Source organism: Brassica oleracea, chromosome C5, assembly GCF_000695525.1.
Source record: "Brassica oleracea var. oleracea cultivar TO1000 chromosome C5, BOL, whole genome shotgun sequence".
Taxonomy (NCBI): domain Eukaryota; kingdom Viridiplantae; phylum Streptophyta; class Magnoliopsida; order Brassicales; family Brassicaceae; genus Brassica; species Brassica oleracea.
The window spans coordinates 2061664-2073492 of NC_027752.1; the positions used below are offsets into that span (position 1 = coordinate 2061664).

Sequence of the window (11829 nt, forward strand, 5' to 3'; positions counted from 1 at the left end):
ACCCTGTCACCAATTGCCATAGAAAATGTTTAATCTTTGGTGGACACCGTATTTTCCAGCAATATGCTTTCAAAATATCCACTGTGGGTCCAAACACTACTGGTGATTTTTCCTTATCTGGATATATCCTTTCAATCTGATATCCAGATTTAACAGTATATTTTCCATTATTTGTGAAATGCCATCCATCCTTGTCTGCTATCCGAGTTCTACTCAATGGTATACTCTCTATTAATTTCACATCCTGTGGATCCACCAAAGCCTGAATCGCCTGCGAATTCCATCGTCGCAAATGAGGATCAATAAGCGACTCCACTGTAAGGTCTGGGTAAAGATTGTGTTGATTTTTATTGGCTGGTCTCGGGCGAGTGGTTGGGAGCCAAGGATCATTCCATACTGATATAGAAGATCCTGTTCCCACCCTTTTGATTAGTCCTTTGCTTACCAGAGATCTAGCAGAAACAATACTCCGCCAACCATATGACGGAGAGTATGAACGGATCGGTTCCAGGGGTGAAGCATTCCTGTAGTACCGACCTTTAAAAACTCGAGAAAATAAAGTATTTGGCTTTTCTACCAGCCGCCATAATTGTTTACCAAGCATCGCAGTGTTAAAGTCAGTGATATCTTTAAAACCTAAACCTCCATCTTCCTTACTTACACATACTTTGTCCCATGATTTCCAATGCATCCCTCTTGTACTACCGCATGGGCTCCACCAAAACTGTGCTACCGTACTCGTCAACGTTTTTGCAGTAGCCTTGGGTAAACGATAACACGACATCACATGATTTGGCAAAGCCGTAATCACGGATTTGATAATCACCTCTTTTCCTCCTTTCGTAAAGAACTTAAAAGTCCAACCATTGACCCTATTATTTAACCGTTCTTGAACAAAGACAAAAACTTGTATCTTAGAACCCCCAAGACTCTCCGGTAATCCTAAGTATGTTCCCAGTCCTCCCAAATTTTGTATGCCCAAAATATCTCTTAGCTCCTGTCTGACAGATTCTTCAATTTTGTGTCCAAATTGAATTGAAGACTTATCAAAGTTTATTAGTTGACCCGAAGCTTTCTCATAATCCTTTAAGATCCTTAGAATAGTATGACACTCTTCCTTTTTAGCTTTACAAAAGAAGAGACTATCATCCGCAAAAAGCAGATGAGATATTGAAGGGCATGCCCTGGCCACTTTTATTCCTGTTAATTGTTTCTCCCTCTCCGCCTTCTTAATATTCGATATCAACGCCTCGGTACACAGAATAAATAAATAGGGAGACAACGGATCTCCTTGACGTAAGCCCCTCTGTGGTATAATAAGTCCTCTAGGTTGGCCATTTAAAAGAACCCGATATTGAACTGATGATATACATTCCAACATTAGTTTAATCCAATGATCATGGAACCCCATTTTTTGTAATAATGCCTTAATAAAGTCTCATTCAACCCGATCATAAGCCTTACTCATATCCGTTTTGACTGCCATATACTTTCCTTTACATGCCTCATTAGTCCGTAATCCATGAAACATTTCCTGTGCTATAAGGATATTATCAGAGATCAGTCTCCCTGCCACAAATGCCGATTGCGTTTCTGAAACTAGGGAAGGCAGCAATACCTTCAACCGTTGACACAAAACTTTTGAAATAATCTTGTACCCTACATTACATAAACTGATAGGTCGCAACTCCGTCATCCTTGTAGGTCTCTCTGTCTTTTGAATCATGCAAATATTAGTAATATTTAACCTTGTATCCATTTCTCCAGACACCAAAAAATCATTCACCATCTCCACCAAATCTCCTTTAATAATATGCCATGAATGTTGAAAGAACAGAGCTGTCATACCATCCGGTCCTGGTGCCATCTCTGGATGCATCATAAACAGAGCCTCTCTGACCTCATCCTCTGTCGCTATCCTCAATAATCGTTGATTCATCTGTGGAGTTATGCCCGGTGTTACCTCTAAGAGAAAATCATCAAACTCCGATGGAGAAGTTGTAGTAAATAATTCTTCAAAATAATCAACCGCAACTTTCTCTACTCCATTATTCTCTGTAATCCAATTTCCCTCTACATCATATAGCCCTACGATCCTATTACGGACCCTTCGTTGCTTAGTTAAAGCGTGATAGAATTTTGTATTGAGGTCTCCAGATGAATACCACATATTTCTACTTTTCTGATGCCAGTACTCCTCTTCGTCCTTGTATGCCTCTTGCAACTTCCTAGACACCTCCATAATATCCTCCTGAGATCTAGTATCATCTGTTTGTACCTCTTCAAGAGCTTTCTGTAAGTCTGATATTTTTTCCTTCCCATAAGGTGGGTTATTTTTCCTCCATTTGGCTATTTCATGGCGGTAATTACTAATTTTTGCCACTATACCAGTTCATGTTCCTTCACTATTATCGGACCATCCCATTGTAATTGATTCCAGAAGGCCTTCTTGTCCAACCCATCTCTTATCAAATCTAAACTGCCCTTTTCTCCTGAGAACTTTATCTTCTAAATAAGCCACCACTGGGCGGTGATCCGATGCCACCAACCCTAAATATTCTGTATACGAACAGGGGAATAGCGTGTGCCACTCCTCATTCGCTAATGCACGATCTAAACGACATCTAACCATTACTGCCCCTTTGCCTTTGCCTCTTCTTCCTTCCCATGACAACTTATTTCCTTTGGCGGGAAACTCCAGTAATCCACAATTCCTTATCATATTGTTAAAAGGAACAAATGAGTTCGCACTTCTCAAAGCTCCACCTTCTTTTTCATGATTTCATGTGATCTCATTTAAATCACCAATAATAAACCAAGGTTCGGATCGCGAAATTCCATATCTAGTTAAACGTTCCCACACTTGTTCTCGTAGGTCTTGAACTGGATCTCCATACACAAACGTCATATATACCGTTTTCCCAAGAGCCACTGCTTCCACATCTATCATTCGATTACTTGAATATAAAACATTAACCTTATACTCATTATTGTAATAAAGCGCTAGTCCACCACTTCGTCCCACTGGATCCACTGTGACCAGATTATCAAATCCGAAATGAGATTGAAATTTCTGGACAAACTCAAACTCTTGCTTTGTCTCCGTTAGAAATAAAAAATCTGGCTTATGTTTATGCCATATTTCCGTTAAATAACTTATAACTTATAGTCCACTTACTTCCCATTCCTCGGCAATTCCAACTTAGTGCTCTCATTTAAAAAATATATAGAAAGGCTCCTTGAGCTGACAAAATTGGATGTAATGATACCCTGAACCTCCTCGTTAACGCCTTCAAGCTTATTAACTTTACTATCTCCCCATCCCATAATAATTTTCCTTGAAACCTCCAAAGAAAACACTTGTGTGTCCCGTGATGAAATAAAATATTAGAATGGTCTCTAGCCAACAACAAGTTCCTAATTTCCAACCATCTGTTGTGATTCGTTATTCTTCCAAATACCATAAAAGATCCCATTGAAGCACCTCGAGCATCCTCCGTAAAGCCTTTAATACGTAACAAAAATATCTGTCTAAAGTTATAATTTAAATAACTTATAAAACTCCTGCTCCATATCATGAGTAATAAAATATTACACCAATTCATAAAACCCATTACAAGTGATCCTTTGTGGCATCGGGGAAACTCCAACACATAAGGCCATGATGATCTAAAAATTCCCATAATACGTTGTTTATTAAAGAACTTCATCCATAACAAAACCATATGTCCAAGTACCCACTTTTGAACTCCATATCTAAGTCCAAGAGAATCTCTATATCCCACTACTCGCTGATGACCTCCATGTCCAAATCCAACTAATGCGCGATGTGGCCGTCTTCGGTTTGATGAGACCAGAGACCACATCTGCAAGCTCCTTCCGTGATCCATTTTCGGATTCCAAAAAACCTGAGAACCATCCAAAGACCAATATCTCTCCTTCCACCTAAATATATACCAGTACAGTACCAAGTCTCTCATAGTATCAAACATATCCAACGAGAGATACAAGAAACATCAAAAACACCAAATTTCTTCAAGCATAAAACCAGAACCAGATAAACTAGAAATACATAAACCAAACGTCCAACCCAGTGCCATAAAACCCCAAGCCCCAAAAACAAAGAAATGCTCATATAGCTTATTGATAAAAAAGAATGAAAAACTCCCCAACCCCACCACAATACTTCCTGAGTCTTAAACGGTTTGGAAGAGGAGAGTTTAGGGTTTAATGGGCCCTTATCCTCTGTCTGCCTTGCTCCATCTCCTTCTCCCCGACCCTTCCCTGGCTTAGCAGGATCATTCTTTCGTGGTGGAAGCACTGCCTGGACAAACCTCATCCTAGAGATCCCTACTGCGATCGCCGTCATTCTCTTGAACAAGACCTTGCGTGCTCCTTTCTTCTTCTCCTCATCTCCTGCATGAATACTCTGCTCTCCAGTCCCCCCCTGCTCATGCTCCTCTCTCGGATCTCGTGATTGATATTCCGAATTCCTCATCTTCTCCTCTGATCGCGTAAAAATCCCGATCCATTGAAGCCCCCTCATTATTCTAACCCCGTCAATGCCATGTTCTCCTTTGAAAACCCTTGATTCCAATACTTCGTTATGATTCTGTATCCCTCCAATCCTATCATAATGATAGAGATCAAGTCGACTCCCATAGACCCCCGGATCCCATTCGAAAAAACAACATCAAACCCAAGAAACCCTCGAAACAGAAAGTCGCCGTCGCCATCGCAAGTTGTATATTCTTAGCAAAAAAAAAAAAAAAAAAAAAAGTTTTTGTAAGTACAACAAACATTAGTAAAAGTGCATTTCTATAAAAATCTGTAATGGTAAGATAAATATATGATCTGTAAATAGACGAATGAATAAAAACAAAAATAATGAAGGTGTTGTATTCCACTAAATGTGAAAAGAAAAAAATATTACGTACTAAACGAATTCAAAAGAAGCTCAATATTAATTCTAATATTGTTATGAAAATAAAAATACATATTCGCACAATCCTAAAAAAAGTATATGCAATATACAAAAGTCAACAAGAAACACATAAGAGCATAACTGAAACTACATGGATTAAAATAAAATAAAAGTATATTAAAACATCTACACTGCCAAAAAAAACATAACATAGCTTATTCAAAATATCAACAATTTAATAAACCACAACTAAACTTGTACTAAATCTCCTAACACTAAACAATTTCAATGAACAATACTAATAAAAAAAAGAACAACCTAAATAACGATTCATACAAGATATTAAACTAAATCATTCAACATAAAAACAAATGTTAAATAAAAAACTTGATGAAGGCAAATTATCCGTACTAAATGCAGACCACCACTAATATTTAATATTGATGAATAATTTCACGAAAAACAATTTTCTAATGTATTTTTTTCTGTGACACTCAAATTGACGGACAATTTTCCATGTATGGGGAATCTTCGATAAACATGTTTCTCCGTAGCATCTAATCTATTAATTTAGGGTCTTATTTTTATTTAATATTAACAAGTCATAGTAAATTAACAAATAATATGATATATTTGATTGTTTACATTAATAATAAACCAACAATAAATTTCATTTTTTATAATTAAAAAAATCTGTTGAGAAAAAATCTAACAAAATCTTACTTAAGAATTTAAATATTTTATGTTATTTATTAATTAATTTCGTGATTAGTAATATAATATTATTATAAACTAAAATTTTATTAGAAAACAAGAAAATTAAAATTATCTACTATTTTTTTATAAATTCTATAATTATATTCTGTATTATTTAAAAATAGAATTAAAATATTACAAAATTATATTAAATAGGTAAATTAACAAATTTTAGTTTTTTTAAATTGTTTCATTTAAATAAATTATCACTCATCATTAAAATAAGTTAAATTCGTCAACTATATAATATTTTTATACAATATTAAATTTATTAACATAGGTTAAATTTTTATATCTACAACGATATATTATCTTTTTTTTTAAACTCTCAAAAATATATTGTTTAAAATGTTTATATACAATATATAATAGTATATAATAACATTTAGTTCATATACTATTTAAAAAAATATGTTATTAGAAAACTATGAAAATTTAGTAATTCATTTAAAATATAAATGACAAATCAATTTTTAATTATAATTTGTTTTTTAATTATAACAAAATCTGTTGATAAAATTTAGAAAATATTACCAAAAATTTAAATATTTTTAGAAAATAATGTATTAATGTAGTAACAATAAAAATTCAAAATTCATGTCATCTTCCAAACTAAAAATAGTAGTGTAATTTTTCAAAGTTTTCTTGACAAAATATAAAATTTTGAAAATAAATATTCAACCTCAAAATGATAATATTTTAAATTTTACAAAATATAAAATTATAGGTAATAAAGAATAAATTTTTGAAATGCACTACGAAAAAACAAACTATATATGTCGTAAAAATTAAAACAATCTAATATTTTGAAATATAAATTAAAAATAAAAATAAAGCTTAATATCATAACATCCAAAAAAATCTTATATCAATAAAATTTACTAAAATAATACGACAGATGCTACTATGTATTAAATTTACTAAAATAATAGAGTTACAATATTAAAACAGTGTTTCTACTTATAAATCCCGTAAAATACTAAAATAATATATGTTAAACTATATTTTTTTAAACACAACATGTAAATATAAATTATCTTAAACATATTTTTTTCTATAATATAAATAAATAAATTTTAAAAATGTATTATAGCAAAATGTATATATTAAAGAGAAAACATATTTTGAAGAAGGTTATCTATTTGATTATTTCATATTGTTATTTTATTGTATCTAACTCGAAAATATATTAGTAAGTAATAAAAATTAATAACAAAGTAAAATGTATTAAATAAATCACTATATATTACTAATACCGAATAAAAAAATATAAACAATAATATTATAGAGTTACACAATATATAATACTAAAATTTAATTATATATTTAAAATATTTGTAATAATATCAATTACATTTATAAAATGAAAAAATATCCGCACTGACGTGCGGGTTAAAATCTAGCATGACTATTATGAAAGACTTTGCTTATAACCTTTTGGAACTTTGAATAAAATTTACAACTTATAATCTCCGTATATGCCGAGGTTTGTTACATATATCTTTGATACTACCTCTTAGTATTTCATTGTAAGTGTGCTTTCCACAGCCTGTATTACTGTTACTGGCCCTTTTATTTCCTAATCGAACAGTTTACTGGTCATCCAAAATTCCTTAAACGATTGAAAGTACCAAGAAGTTTAGGAGCAGGAAATTGACAAAGTCAGCAAACACTGCTGATGATGATCCTGAGGAGAATGTAACTGAAGTCCTTGGAGAAAGTACCATAGCTCCCCTAGTGATCCTTGACAACATAGACCGGAAACCATGGATGGGGTACTGTTGTCAAGATGATCTCATCTGAATATATGTTGTCCAATAACAAGAAGAAGAAGAAGAAGTCAAAGGATCAAAAAAAAAGAGAGATTCTATGAAAGGGGTCAATAACGAAGTTGACCAAGCTGTTTAGAGTACAACTTTTCCTGATCCTCCCTCGAGGCATGATGCTTCCACAGTTGACAGGCAAATACCTACTGACTAGAATGCTGAGAGCATTGATCATCTTCTGGTACCGGAAAATCCTACCCGGTTTAAACCAAATGAGGCTTCTCAGTCTAGACATTCGGCTGGAGACAAGTTGACAAAGATTTGATCAGCTGACTGTTTAAGAGACTCGATTTATGATTGCAAACTTTTAATCTTCTTCATGTGCTTTTTGGCAATTTGAAGCTCCCGTTGAAAATCGTGTTCCTTGGCAACCAAGGAGGATTCATATCCCATCACCATGTAATTCATGTGGCGCTGCATACTGAAAAACGATGATTAAATGATTATAATACGTCATAGTCATCTTGAAAAAGGATAGTCCAAGAACGTTAATAATAGCGATTCAAGTGCAAGAGACATCCTTGTACGCTTCAGGATTCGCCAAATCCTTTAAGGCAGGAAGATTCTTAACCCCCGAATTTATCTGACGGTACAAATCCACGCATGTATCTATGTTGTTCACAAACGAGGTGATCTTAGAATATGAGAATTCCATGGTGCTGGGGGGAGCAGCCGGAAGAGTAGAAAGTACAGCTGTTGTCACATGCAAAACGGCAGGCAGAGCTGAAGCAGCCGGCAAGGAGGAAATGGTAGGAAGACGGAAGTAGTAGATGTCTCCAGAGGTCTCTTTGTCCTTTTTGAGGGCGGCTCTTAAGTGACATGATCTCGGCCTTTGATCTCTGAGGAAGATCAACATTTGAAGGAACATCTTGTGGCTCGTTCCTCTCATCCCCTTCAGCCGCATGAATCACAGTCTTCTCGGCAAGATCGGAAGTCTCTTCAGTAGAAGACGTGATTGGAAGAGCATTTGGATCGCTCCGGTCTAGGGTTTCCAAAGACGTTGGAGGCTGTAGAGGAGCAACGATGATGCTTTCCACAAAAGCAACAGAGTAGTCGGGAATTGTAGCATCCACTTTCCCCATGACTGGTCAAAGTCTTTCACTTTGTAGTAATATGAAATAAAATATTTTATTTATTGAAATAAAACTAGCAATTTGGGTAGCCTCAGCCGGTTAATATCCAAAGCCATTGGGGACAAAACTATTTGGATCATCGTTTTGTTAATCTTTATTATATTCACCAGGTTGCACAAAAAAAAAGAAAATTATATTCACCAGGTAACAACGATTAAAAGATGAAAAAACTCAATCTCCTAATAACGTTTTACCATTTCACCTTACAAACAAATGAATGTACAACAAGAGTTTTTGATGTTATCGGTTGAGACAACTCGTAGGCTGAATAACACCGAGACTAGTCCCAACAGCATTGAAACAGTAGGAAGTAGCAGGAGTTCCTTTGTTGTAAGTAAGCTTAATGTCTTGTAATGTGATTCCAGTGCATGGATTGGTCTTGCTACATGCCAGATTCATCGCTTGCTGTGTCGCGGACGTTCCTTGTATGTTCCTATACGTCACTTGGCTAATCTTTACCCCCGAATGCTATATAATAATAATCATACACATAAATCTTTATCAGGATTTATATCAATGATTGATAAACATGTATATTGAATCAGTCTCGATCAAAATATGATATGCATGTTTATATATACCTCGGTAGGGCAACCTTGGTGGGTAGGACAATAGTTTTGGTCGATTATGATAGGGTTTTGGACGTTCTTCATGATTAGGTTTTGGAAGAAGACTTTATTAACGAATCCAGTACTCGCCCTCGCCCACGACTTTATCCTTACGCCGTTTGTTGTCCCGGTGAATACGGAATTCGATACTGTCACGTTCTCTACTCCATCTTCGTTCAATGTCTTTGCCAAGCTCCCAATGCTGCGAACCATCACATAGTCGTATATATATAAATTCATAGCCACCTCAAACTATATTGATACATTTATTTGAAAGTCTTAAACTAATTAGACGTTTCGTTAAAGCAGCACTCCAAAAAAATCAGAGTACAGTATGTAGTATGAGTTTGTACATGTATGAATTTCTAATAAAATAGATGGTGTGTGTGACACATACCTAACCCCATGACCTGGGCCACAGTTAAGTTTGGAGATAAGGAAGTTGCGGGAGCCAGGGCCGATAGAAACACAATCGTCTCCGGTCTGAATTGTGCTTCCAGTGAGTGTGATTCCTGTGGAGGATTGAACGCCAAAACCATCGGTGTTTGGGCTGTTTCCGGGAGCCACTAGCTTGATGTTACGGACAGCCACATTGGTGCAACCTTTGAGGGTCATATGGGACATTTGACTGTTCATCGATTTCACTCCACTTATGACCACGTCTTTTGCGCCGTTGAACGTTATGGACTACAATAATGCATCAAAGGTTTTATGAGATCTACGTATACATAATGCTTAAAAAAAAATTAGTATGTATTCGTTGTACCATAGATTAATTAAGACTATCACTACATTTTATTTCCTATCCCAAATTCATTATTGTAAAACTCACTACACATAGTTTTTTATTCAAAAAATCATAAAATTAATACGGATTGGATAAATAAATAATTGATGAATGGTAATGATGAAAATTAGAATTATCAACTTCATTTTTTTAATTGCAAATGCATAATTGGAACATGGATGCAATTGACTATTACTAATGGATAATGATTAAGGCTTGACTATTATTTCTTATCAAATTTGAGAAGTAACAAATTTCATTCTTATCATTCATTCTTTTCTTTTTCATTTATATTGTTCCTCTAATAGTTATCAATTAGAACCTAAGGAAATGATTACCCTTTTGCATTATGGTGATTGCGCTTATGTATGCTTGATCATGTTTACAAATTTTAAAAAATATTGGATTAAATTTTAAAATCTATTATTCTACGAGCGGCGCAAGGTCAGATCTGGAGGAGCTTACCGAGGGGGATTTTTGGAATTAGGGTTTGTCGAATTGGAAGCACGAGACGCGAAATGAGAGAAGAAATAACGGGGAAAAAGGGCAGAAGATGGGCTTTGAGTTTTGGAGAAAACGCCCAATCAGAGTACGACAAGTGTCTAACGCTGTTGACCCGTCAAAGACTTTAATTTCGTGATAAAATTGGATATATTGGGCCCTGATTTCCCGTGATTTGTCGGTGTCATTGATTGTTTTTTTTTTTTTTTTTTTTTGAAACATTATTTTGAAATATTATTACGCAATGCATACCCTAACACCGGGAGGACAATTCTGACCAGATTTCCGGCAAGCCCAGAACCCACTAGCCCGAGCGTCGAAAGTCCCACCGACAAGTGACATTTTGCTAACCCTGTTGAAGAGAATCCAGTAGCCAGAGTTTCCAAATGCCCAGTAATCTGCTGGAGCAACGACGGTTCCGGCTACTTGAAACTTGAGCTTGCTCTTGCATGGCCCTGTAAACGTTATCCCCTTCACTAGAAACGTACCAGTCGGAACCATCACAGTGGCTGAATATGCCGAGACACAAGCCGCTTGCCATGCCTTGAGGAATGCTGCCGTCGAATCTGTGACTCCGTCAGGTTTGGCCCCGAAGCTAACGACGTTGAATACAACGGAGGAGCTGGTTGAGACATCGATGAAGGTGAGGAGGGTGAAGAGAAGTGCTAATGTAATATTTGTTTTCGTCATTTTTAGTTGTGTGAGTTTGAGTTTGTGTTTTGATATGGGGTTTGATGCATGGGTATATATATATAGTGCATGAATGGTTCGTTATTGGAGTCTACGGGTACAATTAAGTACATGTGCTGTCTATATGATAAGAGGTTGTGAAATTATTTGTGTTTGATAAAAGAGTTTACATTTCTAATCATTAGTTGCACACAACACATGGTTGGTATCTAATTTTTAGGAGCAACGGTCGTTGCATTAACGATGACATTTTTGCAAATAATCATTTTCCACTTCTATATATTACTAGGTTAAGATCTGCGCCTTCCGCAGTATCAACATTATATATATAAATTATTTTATGTATTAAATATTTTTACATATTATAAAATAATAAATATATATTAAATAATTAAAAATCAGTAACTATTAAAAATATAATTAAATTGGTGCGAACATATAAATCAATTGTATTAATCTAAATTTTTTTTTTATTTGATTGGATATGTTATTAAATTTAAATGATACTAACATAGATAATATATTTTAGTATATTTTTAATATTAATGTCTATTAAATGATGATTTCTACTCATATAGTTTTTTGATCATTTGTATCTTTTATA

The 11829-nt window shown here is 34.8% G+C and overlaps 1 protein-coding gene across 1 annotated transcript; it reads right to left on the bottom strand.

The window, feature by feature from the left end:
- Positions 1-8879: 8879 nt before the first annotated feature.
- LOC106294152 (polygalacturonase-like) lies at positions 8880-11225 on the bottom strand. The gene is made up of 4 exons (XM_013729752.1): positions 10788-11225; positions 9645-9934; positions 9221-9449; positions 8880-9107 (listed from the first exon to the last, which is right to left on the bottom strand). Exons 1-4 carry the CDS (start codon positions 11223-11225, stop codon positions 8880-8882), a joined length of 1185 nt encoding a protein of 394 aa, XP_013585206.1.
- Positions 11226-11829: the final 604 nt, after the last annotated feature.

What these genes read in the sequence shown, in the direction of transcription:
- LOC106294152 (XM_013729752.1), bottom strand. Translation starts at nt 11,225, where the DNA reads ATGACGAAAACAAATATTACATTAGCACTTCTCTTCACCCTCCTCACC. An exon ending in ATTGTCCTCCCGGTGTTAGG is followed by an intron (nt 9,935 to 10,787) that starts GTATGCATTGCG and finishes GCATTATTGTAG; the next exon opens with TCCATAACGTTCAACGGCGC. An exon ending in ACCAAGGTTGCCCTACCGAG is followed by an intron (nt 9,108 to 9,220) that starts GTATATATAAAC and finishes ATTATTATATAG; the next exon opens with CATTCGGGGGTAAAGATTAG.